This window comes from Ursus arctos, unplaced genomic scaffold (genome assembly GCF_023065955.2).
Source record: "Ursus arctos isolate Adak ecotype North America unplaced genomic scaffold, UrsArc2.0 scaffold_5, whole genome shotgun sequence".
NCBI lineage: Eukaryota > Metazoa > Chordata > Mammalia > Carnivora > Ursidae > Ursus > Ursus arctos.
In genome coordinates, this window is record NW_026623067.1 from 77,580,764 (window position 1) to 77,599,624 (window position 18,861).

Here is an 18,861-nt window from a genome sequence, read left to right on the forward strand (position 1 = left end):
CTGAAGAGTGCTTACTTGTAAACATAGTCAAGGATAATAAAATTTTCTTCGTCTGGCTTCTTCTGTCCTTAGGCAAGAAAGAAAGGCACGGCATGATATATCTCAGAATTCTCTAAAGCATTTCAGAGATAAAGTCAACTATACCAATACTGCTACCTTCAAAATTTTCCCCCCAAGAAACAAGGAAGTGTTAAATCTTTATGTGTTTTTTTTCCCTCTTTTCCCTGAGACATAAAGGATTAGATTCAAAGTTGATGTGGATACAGCATTTCAAGAATATCTGTAATTTTATTCTTCTCCTTTTCTAGAGGTAAGTGAATGAATTTAACAGAAAACATATCAGTGAACTATAGCTTTTGAACAAATGGACAACCAAATTCTGATCATTAGAGGAACAATGACTTCATTAAATCGGTAATATTCTGATAGGTTCACACACATTTAGTGACTAGTTTGCTTTCAGCTGCTTTTTCATAACAATTTGGTGTATTTGGATTTTGTAAAAATTAAACTATTTCTTGTCAAGATACAGAACAATTCTGTATGTAAGGATAATGACATTTATCTTAGAATTAGGCTACACAGGGCTATGTCTAAACTAGCTTGGATCCCTGCTGAAAAGTTCAAGAGACGGTAAGTCTGTGCTCAAAATTAAGAGTTCTAAACTGGAGGTTGTTGGACAGAGCAATCCATGGACTTTGGAAAAGTCCGCAAGCTCACTGAAACTGTTTGTGCAAATTTGAACGTATATACTTCATTCTATTTTCCTAGGAAAAGGTCCATGACTTTCACTGGATTCTCAAAGGGGTCATAACCACAAAAGTTTAGGACTCAGAGCTCCATATATTTAACTAGAGAATCCTCCACTCCAATCCTATTCAACACAGTGTATCACCGAGAACAAGATACAGAAAAGGAAAAATAGTAATAATCTACTTTGCTTTTCAACCTGGCTCTTCTTGGGTCTGGAATTACAAATGTTTGAGTGATGTACTGACAGATACTGACTGATGCACCTTATGTTTTAGCTGACATTGATTTGCTATAAATGAACATCAAAGAGCCCAGCAACTGCAAAGATTCTGACTTTTGCTTCTTTTGCTGTAGGTTCCATGCCATTCCAGGAAGAGCGGGCAGTTTTGACCAGTTGGGGAAAAACTGCCATTGGCCAAGGGAGAACCTCTGCTTTTAGTTTACAGAACGGGTACAGCTTTCTGATTGTTGGGCAGAGAATAAATTTACTATTTTCCCAGCTGATTCTACTTCCTGCATCTAATTAGGTGGTGTCAACTTGAGGTAGTCATTGTCAAAGTCTGCAAATGCAGCAAAGATGTACCTACCTTTAAACACACCCAACATGGGAAATTGTGGCTTTCTGAAATGATAAAGAGTAATAACTTTATGAAAAAATTACTTTAAATAGGAAGTTTCCTTAATTTTAAAATTAATCCAATTTACAAATATTAATCCTAATTCCTTTTTGAGATTTTAAGGGAATACAGTTTTATTTTAGGTGATATTTAGCCTCATAATGGAGAGGAATGTGACGTTTGTTAAAACAATATTTTTAAATTAAATTTATCTAATATTTATATAGTATTACCTTTTCACATTAGAGTAGGGCACATCTGAAGCTAAATTCTCCCCTGGTGTAAGAAATATGATATATGAAATTAATTTTTTATTATCAAGTTTACTTCAAAAATACATGATCAGTATACATAGTTTTCATGGGGACTTAAGGAGTGATAATTACATCTGCACATATTTAGATTTGAAGTTAAACTATCATGCTTCTGTTTTTAATGTAAATGTAGTGGTTTTAGCCTTCAGAAAAGTTAATTCGCATTTGCCTAAACATGAAGAAAAAGAAGCCTTGTTTAACATTGAAAAAACTGTGTTCTTTATTTTGAAATTTTGGACTAAATGCAAGATAATCCATTTCCATAAATATGGAAATTCCTATAAATGTTTAAAATTGGTACCGGTGCCATTCTTAAACTTGAGCTACTAGAAACTATCCAAAAATTGGTCTGTATTTGTTTTCGGTTTTCTAATCAATTAATTGACCCAAGCCATTTTCAAAAAGAGATGTCTAATTAAAACCTAAAAATGACACTACACTTGAGCTACTCATGGCTCATGTTCTTGAACAACGACAAAAAGACAGCTAAAGACTCCTCTCTAATGCATGAGAAAACAATCAAATGCAGGCACTGTTAAAAGCTAGTGATTTTTCAAAATGCTTTAACCTTTAAAATGCCAGTAATTTTCTTCATTATAGATATATGACTGTGGTGGCAAAAATAAAAACAAATCAATTCAAGTAATCTATTTGCAAATTAAAAATGAACATGACTGACTGCAGGACTCGTAAAAATTAGATATTAATTCTTCTTGAGGAATACCCATGAAGGTACTACGCTAGGTGATATCCCCATATGGAAGAGTGTAGACTTTTAAAAATGATTATTACTGGCATTTTAAGCCAAATTAAATTTATCAAGTGTTTTCATACTATTATCACTTTAAGATCTTTGATAGTGGGATGTCCAGATAAAATCCCCACTGTAATTTTATAGACTACACCTAGTAAAGTATCTCTTAGCTTATAAAGCTTAGGAAGAAACTCTGACCCATGCATATTTTCTATATTGTTTATTTAATGCCAAGTATTTTAAAAAATTGCTATCATGCTACTTTCCCCAGTCTTGGCTGATGTTCTTTTGGGGGATGCTACACTGGCCCATTGTTTAAAACAACACATATAATCTAGCAAGGCACATGTCAACAGGGCTTTAGGTTAAAGCCAAACCTGGAAAATATTTTTCCAATAATCTTGTCTCCATCCTTTCAGTAAGAGGCGGAACTCTTGAAAGCATGATGGGAAAATGCATCAAGTGGGATGTTGGGTCCTGTAAGGGTCCTACTACTCTTAGATTCTGTGAATGGAATGGATGGGAAGAATTAGTACAGCCTTCAGGTAGTAGCTATAGGTGCTAAAGCCTCTGATGACCTCCTTCACTGAGCTTCCTAATTTTAGAGTCTGGCCTCTGCCAACCTCAGGGCAGCTGGGACCTGGCCTTGCTAGTGGTAGCCACAAAGAGCTGTTAGGCTCAGCTGATCGTCACTGGGTGAGGAGGTGTCAGGATCACTGTAGATCTGAGTCAGGGCTAAACTCAGGATTTCTTTCTTTTCTTTGTAAAACCGCAGTTCTTGTCCCGCTTTCCTTGCTTCCTCCAACTCCCTCAGGGCCATCCGTAGCTCTTGAGAGAGGATTCCTGGTGACTCCTTCTCCTTCATAATCCAGTCCAGGGCCATGTGACTGCGCATCTTTTCATCTAGGGAATACTGGGAATAGTAGGAGATGACTTCCTGGGAGTCAAGAGACAAAGTCCAGAGTGTCAATGAAGAGCAACAAAGGCACCTGTGTTCATGGCCTCCCAACACCTCATTTCCTTTGTCTCTGCCACCCCCCACATCCACATCCATAGGGGTTTTGCCAACAACTGAACCTCTCTAATGTTCACAAATGGAAGCCAAACCTCAAATAGACTTCTTAAAGCAAATGAATGGCTAAGCTGATCAGGCAAAGCAAGGTCACTTCAAGTTGAGTCAAAACACTACCACCAAGAACGACTCAATAATGTTCACAAACAAAACTCTGACCTTGCTAGAAAATGTCTTCCTTTGAAAATGTATTCCTTTATGCATGAATATTACTACCTCATTGATTCCTTGAACTCTTCTGCCCAGCATTATCTCCTTCAGCAAGGTAGAGAGACAGAAACAATTATATGGAAGGATTAGGGCAGAATTGTGTTTGGTTACACCTTTCTGTAGAGAGCAGGAGGCTTTGAGTCAGGACAAGGCTTAGAAACCAGGAGAGTCAACTTCCTAATTGCTGTGTTCTTAGCATAAGGAAGATAGATGGCAGTCCAAATGGCTCACAGGAACTACAGAAATAACTTTAAGAATGCGGAACGTAGGCATTATCATTATTGATATCATAATGGTACCTTCGTGTACATTGTCTCTTCTGTAAATAATTTGAAATTAATCACTACCTGTCAATTCTCATGTGAAAAATTTGCCAATACATTGTAACATCATGTATAGGTTTGATGGATATACTTTAAGAAGATCTTGTAGAGTGGATGCATTGCTTATTTTTATTTTCAAGAACATATGGTATTTATTTATGACCTTAACAAATTAAAAACAACCATGGAAAAGTGTTTATAACCAACCCAGCGAATTTCAAAGGCCTTTTATAAAATCAAAGGAAAAGAAAAAAATAGCCCTAGCCATTGTCAACTACTCATTTCTTTTCCATCTTTGACATTTTGAAAGCCAGACTTTCTAACCAAAGAACAACTAAGAACTCCTGGGGCTGCAGTGCATGGAAAACTTATATCCACCCACATCTAGCTGACTGGTAGAGACTTTATCCTTCATACAAATTCCTGTTAGAAAATTCTCAAAAATGAACGGCCATCTTTCAAAGTCTACTGGTGCCTAAAGGAAGGATGAATCTTGGAGGGTAGTAGGTGAAAACTGTTAAAGACACAGGAGGGGATATGCCTTTGCCATTAAAAAAAGGGGGGGAGTGCTTCTCATAGGTAACAAAGAAATAGTGAGACCTCATTTCTGAAAAATAAAGAAGAAACTTCCAAACCAAAAAATTAAGGTGATTGAATGCCAGCTTGCCCAACTTTATAATCATTTCTGTTGTCCTCTGGGGACTTTTGGTGGGGGTGAGAAAAATCCTCCTGCTACAATCAACTTTACCACTCTTCAGTGAGGAAGTTCAGAAGCAGTGCATTCTCAAATTTCTGCATTGGAGTAGAAGAGGGCACAAATTCTAAGGCAGGGCAGGTGCATAGAGAGATTCAGCATTTGACTTAGAAACCAAGTCTGTCTTAACGATCCCTCCATTTTGGCATTTAGTACAGGTATCTAAGTCAGTCCTATATGCAGGCAACATTCTCCTTACCGTGTATATTTGATCAGTCCCTGACTCAAATGGACTGTTATATATATTTTTTCATGTATCCTCTGCTCTGAATAGATAAGATGCCAGATTTAAACAGAGAAAAATCCAAATAAAGGAAATCTAGGAAGATGATGAGCCATCTGCTCAGTCCATACGACACAAACCCATTCTTGACTGGAAAATCTCACCTGTCGGGAACACTTTGTTTCACGTAGGGCTTTTAGGCTTCCATTCCAGTGCAATAGTTGGAAAATGGTCATCAGCTCCTACAAAACCCAAACACCCGTCATTACTCTCAAAGCAGAAATGTGAAAGAAAGTGTGAAAGTTGGGCAGGGCATAACTTTGATCCTCAACTATCTCAGGGAAATAGAATATACAATATCACTGGAACACTTTGAGACTTTTCAAACAATAGAGTCCTCAAGCTTCTGGAGCATTCTTCCTTCCCTCCTCTGTTATATCCATATTTACACAATAAAATGACTAAGTAGTTGACAAATATCTTTCAACATTAAAAGTACATATGTTTGGGGTCTCTGGGTGGCTCAGTTGGTTAAGCCTTGGACTCTTGATTTTGGCTCAGGTCATAATCTCAGGGTTGTGAGATGGAGCCCTGTATCGGGCTTGCACTGGGCATGGAGTCTGCTTAAGATTCTCTCTCTCCCTCCTCTTCCTCTGCCTCTCCACCCCCCTCCTAAATAAATAAATAAATAAATAAATAAATAAATAAATAAAACATATGCTCTAACAATTCTACACCTAAGAAGTTATCTAAATATATCAGCACATCTCAGAATAATGTGTAGGCAAAGTTATTCATTGTATTGTTTTCTTAAATTGCCTGAAGCTGGGAATATTTTAAATGTTTATTTTTATTTTTTAAAGATTTATTTATTTATTTAACTAGAGAATCCTCTACTCCAATCCTCTTCAACACAGTGTATCACTGAGAACAAGATACAGAAAAGGAAAAGTAGTAATAATCTACTTTGCTTTTCAACCTGGCTCTTCTTGGGTCTGGAATTACAAATGTTTGAGTGATGTACTGACAGGTACTGACTGATAACACCTTATGTTTTAGCTGACGTTGATTTGCTATACATGAGCAGGCGCCCCAGAGCGGGCAGTTTTGACCAGTTGGCGAAAACTGCCATTGGCCAAGGGAGAACCTCTGCTTTTAGTTTACAGAACGGGTACAGCTTTCTGATTGTAGGGCAGAGAATAAATTTACTATTTTCCCAGCTGATTCTACTTCCTGCATCTAATTAGACGGTGTCAGCTTGAGGTTGACATTCTTAAAAAAAAATTTTAAGGGCACCTAGGTGGCTCATTCAGTTAAGCTTCTGCCTTCAGCTCAAGTCTTTATCCCAGGGTCCTGGCATTGAGCCCCACATCGGGCTCCCTGCTCAGCAGGGACTCTGCTTCTCCCCCCTCCTCGTGCTCTCTCTCTCTCAAATAAATAAATAAATAAATAAAACCTTAAAAATTTTTTTAAAAAGATTTATTCATTAGAGAGAGAGAGTGTGTGTGTGAGTGGGGGGAGGGGCACAGGGAGAGAAACTTCAAGCTGACTCCCTGGTGAGCATGGAGCCCCACGTAGGTCTCCATCTCACCACCCGTGAGATCATGAACTGAGCCAAAAAATGAGTCAGATGCTTAGCTGACTGAGTCACCCAGGCACTCCTTAAATGCTCATTTTCAAAGGAATAGTTTAAAAAAGGATGATACTGAAGAGCAGCAGAATTTGCTGTCCCCAAAATATGAGTTCAGGACATGCCACCCCAAAACATGCCACTTTGGTATGTTAATTATTTTAAGCTGTAAGCACTTGAAAAACAGCAGATGGAAGGAAAGGCTTTCTCTGAACTCACCTTATCTTCCTAAAGACACATCCTCCAAAAGGAACCCAATTATGATAAATCCCCTCCTGAGGAATTTCATCAACCAGGGAAGATTGACTCTTATCACAGAAGAAGACACAGACTAACATACCTCCCTTCTATTTTACTAAGGGCCCATTCATCTTTTTAAAGGATCATTTAGTATCTCCTAAGAGGCCTACATCCCCCTTCATCTTTCCTTATTAAGATGGTATTTGATCTTAAATTCCAAGCCACCTTAGGAAGATACTATTTTTCCATGAGTATCTCTCATGTATACATGAGGTATATGTGTTAAAAAACTTCTGTTTTTCTCTTATTAATCTGTCTTTTATTACAGAGGTTTCAGCTAAGAACGCAGAAGGGTAGAGGGAAAATTATTTTTTCTCCCCTAAAAATACATTCATACCACTGAATACTTTCATTCACAGAGAAAGGATGAGAAGTCCCTCTAGGTTTTTTTTTTTTTTTTAAGATTTTATTTATTTATTTGTCAGAGAGAGAGCACAAGCAGGGGAGTGGCAGGCAGTGGGAGAAGCAGGCTCTCCACTGAGCAAGGAGGACCCTGGGATCATGACCTGAGCTGAAGGCAGATGCTTAGCCAACTGAGCCATCCAGGCATCCCCCTCTAGGTTCTAATATAAAGAATCTCTATGATGTGGGTGTTAAAAGAAAAGCAAGGTGCACAACTCACATATTGTGTGCTAGTATTTGATTAAAAAAGAATAGAAAATCCCTATAAATATTTGCTTGTAAATGCCTATGAGAGTTCTGGCAAGACCAAAAGAACTGGGTAACATAGTTGTCTTTGGGGTGGGAACAGGAATGCCTGTGGGGGAGGAGTGCGAGGGAGACCACCCACTCACATTCTTTTGCACCTTTTGAGTTTTGAATCATGTGACAATATAATATATTAAAGAAAACCATTTAAATTTTTAAAAATTTCGGCCAAAGAGTAAATATAGATAAGATATAATGTACAAACTACAGAAACTGTAAAATACTCCTATGTTTATAAATTCAGTCAAGAAAATGCCTGAAAATATGGATAATCAGGTTGAATTGACATTAAAACCAATCCCTAGTTTCCACATTCAATGGCCAGGGCTGAGCATGGCATTAAGCTCCTATCAGCATCCTTTACCTTCATGATATCAAGGGCAAGCTAAACTGTATAAACACTGAAGATTTTATTTTCCTAATGTGATTAGAAGTGGCAGTCTTCCACTGAAGCTATCTGCTTTTTTTTTTTTTTTTTTGTCGGAGAGACATCTATTGTGGATTAACAGCACAAACCACATACACACAATACAATTAAGGAAATTAAGGAAATTTTTGGTCATGACACTAGTTATGAACAATAAACATTTAGACAGTTGTCCCACTGACCATTCAAAAAAGCTGATTTTTATTGTCTTTACCTCTGCTTGCTCAGGAGAAGTTTAAATTATGAAAATGAGGAGACTGAAGGCATTCTGAGATTTCAGACATCTTACTAGGTAAATTTTAAAGCTGTAAGATGATCAGAAGAGCAAATATCAACATTCTTAATGTCTGAAGTTGCCAGTAGAATGTAATTTTTTTTTCTTCTTTTCAGTTGGGGATTTTGTCTATCTTCTACTGTACAGTAAGCACTTGAAGAGCCCTTGGAGACCTCAGTAAAAGCAAAACCATGTGTTTCCATTAATTAAAATACAACATGGATACCAGTGGAATTACTCCTCCTGCCCCAAATAGAGATGCCACCATGTGCCTAGGATGCTGCCCCTCTCATGCCTCCCTCCTCCATTTCTCCCTGCCCCATCCAGATTTGTACTCTGTCACATCACTATGAAAATCTGGAAAAGTGAGAGTGGTTAGTTCTGTGGCCAAATCTTATGTAATCTGCTTCTCACCCCTGTGCTTCTCATCAAAGTAACCCCAGTGACTGAGGAGAGTATTTCTGTGCCGCCTTTCTCACTGTACCTTTAACCTACTCACTAAAGACTTTGTAGCCATAAAAATGAAAAGGAACACTTTTTACGTCCTGATAGGAAACAGTTTCTGTGGTGTTACAGAATGGCCACTATTTCCAAATAAGACATTTCTTTTCATTTAATGTTTTAAGACTCCACTTGAATTTTGCATTCTATTATATATGTTCATTTTTAAAAATAATAGATACCACCTCCAGTCTTCCACTTTCCCCCGAACCCAAGTTTATAAATGGTTGGTTAACCCAGAAAGATATTCTGAATTTTTGTGTGACTTTCAATAGCCTTCTTGGTATTGTCCTTGTATCCTTGGGGCCCAGTTTGAGAAACACCCTATAGGGCTCTTAATTCCATCCTCCGACAATTATTGCCTTAGGAACATATTCTTCCTCCAATGTGTTCTAAGCTCTCGTTCTTATCTATATACTAACCGTCGTTCCCCTTCCAGATAAACTTCCATAATTTCACCCAGCAATCCTCCTAAGACTTTAGAACCCACAATTCTGCTGTGAACAGAGTCAGAAATCGTTCTCATGTCCCTTGGCAACCTACATGTCCCAAAAACTTCCCCGCAGAGACTTGAGCTGTTTTTGACTGCAGGAGAGTCACCCCCCTCACACCCCTTCTGGTTTGTCTAAATTTCTATTCCATCCCCAAGGAGTTTTTGCTGTAGCACAACTGCCTCTTCCTCAGTGCTGTTCTTGTTCCTAAAATCCCACAAGGAAGATGACCTTCTTTCTGCCTTCATACATTATGTCCCAATCTAGTTCTTGCCCTCCTCTGTAGAGATACTAATCTTACCATCACTATGTAACATTTACACATTCTTCCTGTCACACTTTATTTCCCCTCATAAGACCAAATTCACTATCCTCAGATCTTCCCAAAGCTGTAGGAGCCCAGGAAATCCTTGTATGGCTTTTATTGGTTCCATCGGAAATCCTTGCATTATTGTAGACTGGCAAGGAGAGGGCTGTGGACTTTAGTAAGGATTCATTTCCTGGTTTTACCAGGATTCCTTGCTGCCTGGTTTTCACAGTTCTGTGTTCTATCTGTCAAAGCCTTATCACTTTAAAGGAAATCTGTTTGGTGAGCGATCTGTCCTGCTCCTCATTTAAGTCTTTGTGCTGTGCTATTTGTTATGTGGCTGATCTAGAACCCTGGAGAATTTGGGTAGGCTGACAGATAAACAAGAAGCTGGCCTATAGATTGGGTTGGGACTAGGGTGAGGTGAGTGAAGCAAGATTTAAGGTGAGCCATGAAAGTTCAGGTTCCTTTACTTATAATTCTGTCTTTAGGAGCACCTGGATGGTTCAGTCGGTGAGGCATCTACCTTTAGTTCAGGTCATGATCCCAGGGTCCTGGATCGAGCCCTGTGTCAGGTTCCCTACTCAGTAAGGAGCCTGCTTCTTCCTCTCCCTCTGCCCCTACACTTCACTCTCTCTCTCTCTCTCTCTAATAAATAAAATCTTTTAAAAAAATTCTCTTTATTTAAAATTTTGATATTTTTTGTTAAGAATTTTTACATATTCATTTTGAGTTTTTAAAATACTACATTATAATATTGTCTTGATCACTGAGTTTTTTGACACTCCTTTAAATTTTGTGCCTGAGGTGAAGGCCTAAGTCTCCTTACCCTAGTCTGGTCCCTTCTGGTGAGTGTGTCTCAGGGACAATGCCAGCTGCATGAGCTTGTGATCTGTGCAGTCACACAGGACCCCAAGCTTGATTTAATGCTCCACTGACTTAAAATTCTTAGTAATTATTTAAAAAGGCCCTGCATTTTCATTTTATATGGGCCCCAAGAATTATGTGGCCAGTCCTGATCAGTAAAATAAATTTGAAATCGAATGGAGAAGCAAGCCCTGTGATTCCTGCCAAGTTGCAGTTTTCATTCTACAGCTTTCCTGGTTTGATTTGTCATTCATCCAGTTTAAACCACCAACAGCTGGGCTCTGTCCTCACAGTGCTTCCTGGTGTTGCCTCCTATTAGGAACAATGTTTGCCCTTTCAGCTACTTCTTGGGGAGAAAATGCACTCTGCTTCTCTCTGGAACTTTGTCTGGGAGACTCGCTTGGTTCTGTGATTCATCAGAAATAAGAAAAACAAACACTGTAAATGGAGAACTTGAAAAACAGGTGGGCACCATCTCCCCACCCAAGAGAATGGATTTAAGAGGAAATTTGTTTATGGGATGAAGTTTTAAAAGGCGACCTGGAGAATTTAGCAAAGATGTAAATAAACAACTCGTCCTTGGACTGCATTAGGCTTCAGAATAAATATATTAACCAGCCTCAGTCAAAGTCCGTCTCAAATCTGACCTTGACAAGACCCAGTGGCTAGCACTGTCGCCATCCCTCCCCCCAAACATCAGGCAGTTTTCTGTATGGCAAGGCTACTCAGCTTCCCTCCCACGAAGTAAACGTAAGCAGAAGCCTATCATGTTTCCTCTGAGTGCTGCCTCCTTGACAGCCCCCCTGGAAAGCCTGCAGACACCAGCCTTGTTTTTATACCGTATAGTCATCCGTAGCTAGATACAGACACACATCTATTACCCACCAGGGGTACTGAATTGCTATGTCGGCTGCAAACAAAGCCTGGGTCTGTGGTCAATTCCCATTATGTGCAGAAACAAGCTGATGCATTTAACCCAGGGCCACCAAGGAATGTGCTAGGACCCAGCAGGCAACCTGGAACTGGCGGAAGGAAAAGGGATGTGCTCCATGGCTCTCCTCCTGGGTTGTCAGCATCCCTACCGGGGGAGTGAGTTTGGATTTTTCCTGCCCCACATCTTCCTCTTCCTGTGTCCCCCATCCTGCTCCCAGCCTCTTTTATGAGAATTTATGAAGCATTTCCACAGTTTGATTCAAGTTATTATTTTACATATTTAAGTTCCTTACTACATAGACCACACAGAAAACATACAGCCCATCACAAGGTAATTAAGAATTACTAAAAGGTGGTTGAGTACAGCCATTCATGGTACTTGGACAAAATTTTAAGAAATTTTTTTTAATCTTGCCTTCTCCATCTTTGGCAGACTAACTCAACTGCATTCAAAAATCATTCTTAATTTTCTGAAAAGAGCTACTAAATCACATACAAGTTACTATGTACCAAGGCAGGCAACATTCATTTTATCATAAGAGAAGTACAATATTCTTTTGTTGGGGTTGAGAGGGGAGGAATTAAAATAAATGGGGTTCTTCCTTGGGAAAATTGGTATACTAGATGCTTTTTAAATGTCATGTAAATTCCACAAAAATCCTACACAATGGGCATTACGATTCTTATTTCAGAGATGAGAAAACTGAGTCTTAGATAGTTATGTGCCCAGGCAGGAAGTGGTAGAGCAGGTTTCAGACATAGTTCTGTTCAGTTTTTAAAATTGGCGTTCTTTTGCTTGTATTATGCTCCTCCTTTTTTTTTTTTTTTCTTCTCTGTTTAACTTTAGATCATTATGGAGGAAAAGCATGGACCCTTTATAGTTCCACCCTTTTATTCTACAGTAAGAACTCTGAAATGTTTGCAGGGTATTGCCTTGTCCTCATTTGAAATCTTGAAGTTAGATAAAGTTGTCAAGGGAATCCATGCAGTAGCCTTTGGCATTTCAAGTGCAGCAGTCCTTCTTCAGAAGTATGTCTAATAACAGTTGTCAATCTTCATTGAGCATTTACGATATGCCAGGAACTATTTTGGACTCTTTCAATTATTGTCCCATTGAATGGTCACACTGGCACTGGGAGGTAGCACCAGTACTATTAGTCTCCCTAATTTACATATAATGAGGTAACGGATTTAGAGGTGAAAAGTAGAGCCAAGCTAAACCGAACCAGCCCACTTCAGAGTCTGGGCCCAGAATCACTGAACTCATGCATGCCCCTGTCTATTCCAGAGGGTAGGCTCTTTTCAAACCCAAGGCAATCAACACCAAAAATCAGTGAGACCACCGCCACTTAAAAAGAAAAGGAAGATCAAATGAAGAGGGAGTATTTTTGCTTCAGTCAAAGGAGGGGACTAATGACAGAAAATACTGGTTTTTAAAAAAAATGGGCAGGAGGGACGTATCTACCTGAAAAGTGGCTATGCCATTGCAGTCCAGAAAACACTTTGAAAGGTATTTGAAAGCTGGTGGCTTCAGGGCTCAGATGAAACACTGTTGTAAATTACACTGTGATGAACATTTTGGTCCATAAAACTATATCTCTGATGGCTTCTGGGAATCTAACCTAAAGCAATAGAAATACTGGGGGTAGAGTCTCTTTATTATAACACTGCGTATTGATTCCTACTAGCATTGTGTATATATGGATATTTAACATTCAAGGTTAATTTTTTTAGAGGGCACACATTTCATGCCCAATCACTACTGAATTTTCATCTGCCCTGATAACAGTTAGGGGTGTGAGCTCAGAAATCAGACTGTGTGGGTCCTTGTTCTGCAATTGACTAAGCTCTATGGCACACTTCCTACAATGATGACATGGGGATAGTAAATACTCATGTTTATCGTGAGTGTTCAACTAGGATATTTGTTAAATGCTTAGCACAGTGAGCACAGCGTTAGAGAAAGTAAGCAGCCAATCAGTGTCGGCTATTATTATTCTTATTGTTAATGTTATTAAGGTAGTTATTTAATTTGCAAATAATAGGTAGTGTGGTTCCTCAGCTCTATTACCACTTGTCAGCAGTGGATGAAACAGGGTTACAGTTTGCTGAAGATTTTGATCTAGTTAACAATGGGTGGTGGCAGATCTTGTGTAATGGAAATACCAGAACTGAGGGGGGCATTGTTTAATGTACATTACAGACAACTTCCTCTATGACTTCGGAAAATTAAGAACCAAATGGTTACAACCAACACTTCAAACTGTTTCATTTGGCTTAAAAGGGAACTTTGTACTGAAAAGCTGGTGAAATGTTACAAGTCTTCAGATGGTGGTGTTCCCCAGCTGTTTCTTAGACCTAAGTGCTTTACTCTGCTTTAAGAAAGCAAAGCCTGTGCCTTATTTGCTTGTTTGTTTTAGCCTCCTGAGGTGAGGCAAAGACAGAGCTACTATGCTGGATTCGAAGAGAGTTAAATTAAAATGACCAAAACAAAAAAAGACAAGATTATTGGGACAGGAGATGTTAATGATAAGAGTGGCAATCTCCCCGGTGTCTGGATTGTGTAGCAAAATAACCACGTAGCAGGAAGTCAGGTACCTGAAACTCCAGCATGGTCTTCCCCATGTTTGACTCCAGCATGTAGTGGTAGGCTCCAATGCTGGTGCTGGGGTCATCTGCATCATCCAATGTGCCCTTGGGAAGAAAGCGGAAAAGGACAATAGTATGGATTTTCCCCTCTTCTTTTATGGTCACAAGCGAATGCTGTGGCCCTACAGTGAAACTTCTAGTATATTGAGCTTTTTACACCATGGCTCAGAATAAAGAGGATTTTTTAATCAATTTGAACATGCATTTGAATGTTAACTGATTATATATTTGCTAAAAGAATATTTTCCCGAAGTAGAAATTCCTGTATCTTTGCACAAAGTTTTTGCTGTTGTGGTGGTAATGTTTGTGTGGTTGCCCTCTGAGACTGCCTTCATCTGTGATTTGAAATCTTGAAATGCTTAACCTGTTCTGATTTGATGGTAACCAGGCAATATTATATAACTGACAGGGAAAGAATTCTCTGGTTGTTTGGACCATTCATATTTTACTGCCACGATTCTTAATGAGAGGTTTTTATAATACGCTGGTGTTTGACCTGGAGACATGGATCTTGGTGTATATTTTTTTCACTTCTGGACTCCTTAATCTTTAAGAAACAAGGTGGGTGGGGTGATGAGTAGAAATGAAATTGCCCTTCAATTTGGTTAAGGGTAGTGGCAGTAAAAAAAGCCAGCACAAGTGCTGGGTTGGCACTGGGGCCTACCCTGCAGGATCCCAGGACCTCGGATTTCTGGGAAGGTGGGCAATGCCTTTGTGAGGCTGAACAAACAACCGCCAGCATCAGATAGCCCTAAATTTATAGCTTCTGAATGCAATAACATTAACATGCTGCTGCTGAAATATTTATGTTGGCTTTTTAAATATCCCAGAGGAAATCCATCCAGAAGCCTGCAAACCTTATATATTCTCCTTCTTTAGAAATTTCCATGAAAAAATGATAAATTACATTTACACTGAGGGCCCCTCCCTGCTTCTGAGTAAATTCCACACATATAAATCAGGCATCATTTTCCTAACTTCTCTTCCTCAAAGGCCCTTGAAATTTACAAGTCAAGAAAATAAAAGCTTCCTTTCATCCTGACAGCAGATATAGAACAGAGCTCCCTGATGTCTCCCTGCCAGGTCAGACACTCTCGTCCTCTGCCCCTTCTCTTATCTCTTTTGTGAGTGACAAGAGTATTTATGATGGAAAAAGGAACCGAAGGGTCACTGCTAGTGTGACAATGTGTCCTTCATTTTCAGCAGCTTCTCCAAAATGACAGAACCTTTATAATCAGATTAAGGTAATCAGAGAATGTGAATCTCGGATGGGGTTTATCCATGCTAAAAGCAAAGCCAGGAGGTGGCTAATTCCCTCAGTAATGCCTTTGGAGGACTACACAGGGAGACACCTGCCGCAGTGGGAAACCAAGCCTTCCTCCATTGTTTGTAGTTGGGAGGTATCAAGTATCAGAAATTCTAAATAATTCATGGGGCAAATCATCTACTCCTGGATTGCTGAGAAAGTATTCTACTTAAATTTCTAAGACAAGAGTTTTTGCTCTTAAAGCGTTTTTGCATTAATTATGTCCATTAACAGAAATTTTCTCTGAAAAAAAATTTTCAACTCTCTGAAAGAATTAATATTAAGTATGATAATTCTAAGAGCTAACAAATATTGGGCATATGGATTTTTCATGTCTAAGTAGTCAGCCTTTCCTTAAAAATACAAATTGCTGGACCCCCACACTGGTGGGGGAATTGGCACTTTTAATAAGCACTTCAGATAACTTTTATGATTAGTCAAGTTTGGGGAAAAAATGAGCTAGTTTATCTCTAGATTAAAGCAGTATTCAATTGCATGCATTCCCAGGCCCTAAAAGAATCAATACTTTTCAAACAACAAACATTCAAATAAACAAATCAGGATGGATCAAATTATCTACTTTGACTTAAAATTTGATTAATGGTCATCCAGGGCAGCTAAAAAATATTTCTGAGATGCGGCATAGGGAACCAGCTCCAATTTCTTGATTTCCAATCCAAGTGTTCATTTTGCTGAAAATCAGTGATTTCATGGGTAAAAATTAAACCCGCACAAGTCTTTTTTTTTTTTTTAACTGTGCCCAATGTGAGGTTCAAACTCACAACCAAGCCAGCCAGTCTTCCCAAACTTGCACAATTCTCAAAGAATTTGCTCACTTTAGTATTGCCCCAGATTCAAATGCCTTGGTGTTTCAGTGAATCCAGCTCTCTGCGCTAGTGGGTACTCACACTGGTGGAGGCAACTGCTTCCTGCACACTCTCCATGATGAATTCCTTAGTGATCCTTCGAGAGGGCAGCTCATTGAAGAGGGAGTTGATTAGGGCCACTTTAGCTGCATCCCGTCTGGCCTCAGCTCTACTTAAGCAGCACTTGAGAAGGGAAGAAGAAAGGGAGTCATTACGGGAGTCAGCATCTCACCATTTATGCCACTGCCTCAATGGATTGCTGGATATTTTCATTCATACACTTACTCTCTGCACCTATTTTTTTCTTACCCATTGCTAATCCCCTGAAGATCATGCAGATTTTCCTTCTGCCCTAGAGTCCATGCAAATGTCTTGGTTGGTCTTCAAATGATTTTTGTCTTATTTTACAGTCTTTGAATGTCTACTCTGCACCAGAGACTTTGCATACTGTTAATAAATAATAATAAAAGTAATAATAGCTACTCTTGTGTACTTGGTGATTACATTCATTTTCAGGGCCTTCCTCAAATTCTTATTTCAGAGGGAAAAAATGTAAGGAAAGAAGGAAAATGGGACATATTTTTAACACAATAACTAAGAACACTGGTTCTGGAGTCAGACTGCTTAGATTCAGATCCCAGCTATGGTACTTACTAGCTGAAAGACTGTGGGCAAGTTAGCCTTTCTGTGCCTCAAATTCCTCCTCTGTAAATGGGAATAATAGTAACACATATGTCATCGAGCTAAGGATAGACACAATTATTTAATATCCATGAAGCACTGAGAATACCTGGCACATGGTAATACTCTATGGGACTATCCCAGTCTTACATGTACTCACGCGTCCAGGTCAGGACAAGGGAGCTGCTGTCAAAATCTATTGTTTTGGCTTTTCCAGCATTTATACCCCACTTTCCTTCTAAAGTCCACTTTGCTCTCAGTCCACACAGTTTGGGTGGGACATGCTCCATTTGGCCTTTCTGAAGTTAGGAAACATAGGCGGACTATCACTTCATTTAAAAAATGATTAGCAACTCATTAAATGATTAGCAATTCATTTAAATGATTAGCAACTCATTAAAAAAAAATTGTCCTAAAAGTAATATTGCTCTCTATTCTCCTAACCTGGCTTTCCTGTGACTCATACGGATCTGCTCAATGTATCCGCTCAATGTATCCTGATTCTTTTCTATCCTTTCTGTCTCTTTTGTTACCAACTACAGCTCCTTTTATTCAAATTCTGGCTTGGTGTAGACCCTGGGGGTCCAGATAGAAGGATGAAGCCCTATGAGAAGTGTACTGTCCTTGGAGCCCACTCCTACTGGAGGGTGGGATGCTCTTTCTCTTACAGGTTCCTGTGAACTGTCAAGGGTCCTAGACCCTCCTCCAAAACTCCTGGTGGGAAACAAGCCCCAGGAAGAGAAGCTCAGGCTCAGGTCCTGACCAAAAAGGTCAACCGGCACCCCTGGCTCTGCTACTTAGTGATTGTGAGACCCAGGCCTCCTGACCTTTGGGACTTATTTCCTCACTGGTCAAATGCGAAGGCCAGGCTCTCTGATCTCTAGGACTCCTACCACCTAAAATGCATGATTCTCAGAATCAGTAGTGTTTGGTGACTGATATGAAAGAACAGGGCAAGTACCAAAGATCCCACTTTATTTTCCCATTTTGCAGCCTCAAGGACTCAGTAACTCCACTGGGAAAAAGCCAAACCCCTTCAGTTTGCTTTCCACACATCCCTGCCTCTACCTCATCTGCCCCACACTGACCATCCCTGCACTGACCGAGGAATGCTCCAAACTCATGTTCTTGTATCCTCAAGAGGCTGGCCTCTCCTCTCCATCTCCACAAACCCTGTATGAGTCCCCTGAGGTCAGGCCCCAGGCCCCTCTGATTTTCCCTCTTCGACCTCCCTCTTTGGACAGTTGTGACTGCTACTGTAATGATCCCATCCTTGACTACAGATTACTTCTTCCTGCCCCCCTCCCAACCTTCAGGCCTGGGAAGGCCCACTTATATATTTCTTGAGCATCCTCCACGCTCCTCCTGCCTACTCCCAGGGTCAGCACTTGGAAATGCTCACACGTGGTTAGTATTCAGATGAAGTAATGATAAGACTTCTGAAATAGGAACATGACACCAAAAAGGATAGAAAAAAACACGTGTTGGTAGCCTAACAAAATAGCAATATACACGGCTATTTTAGTTTACAACACAAAGAGAGTTCCAGTATCTCCTTTTAAATAAAGAATGGTGCAAAAGTTCTAAAATGTATGTGAAAGTGGTTTGGGGTTTTCCTCCTTAGAGTTGAATGACAAGTAAGAAGGCTTTGGGGTAGCTTCAGGTAGCAAAAGCCATTGAAGCTTTAGACTCCTCCCAAGGGGTCTTGTATTAAATTAGGGATGGCTGGACAGGTAGGTTGACTTTGACTTATGGACTTGGCTAGGAATTTATAGGACATTGAGTTCTGAGTTGGCAGGTTTGCAATGAAGCTCAGGTGCCACGTCTTCCAGAAAGTTTTCCATTTCCACTCCCAAGGCCAGGGTGGGAGTATCACTGTCAATGACAGGCATTCACCACAC

The 18,861-nt window shown here is 39.6% G+C and overlaps 1 protein-coding gene across 4 annotated transcripts in view; it reads right to left on the reverse strand.

Moving 5' to 3' along the window:
- The window catches only part of LIX1 (limb and CNS expressed 1), a 71,274-nt gene that overhangs the window by 11,433 nt on the left and 40,980 nt on the right, over positions 1-18,861 (reverse strand). For 3 of the 4 annotated variants that reach the window (XM_057307246.1, XM_048220958.2, XM_057307245.1), the window contains 4 exons: positions 16,322-16,462; positions 14,057-14,152; positions 5,185-5,262; positions 1,667-3,375 (listed from right to left, as the gene is read on the reverse strand). In XM_057307246.1, the coding sequence (XP_057163229.1) occupies positions 3,088-3,375; positions 5,185-5,262; positions 14,057-14,152; positions 16,322-16,462 (603 nt within the window). In that variant the 3' untranslated portion in view covers positions 1,667-3,087. Of the gene's footprint in view, positions 1-15; positions 68-1,340; positions 1,376-1,603; positions 1,647-1,666; positions 3,376-5,184; positions 5,263-14,056; positions 14,153-16,321; positions 16,463-18,861 lie in introns of those variants that run through there. The other variant, XR_008957543.1, reaches the window with a different exon arrangement.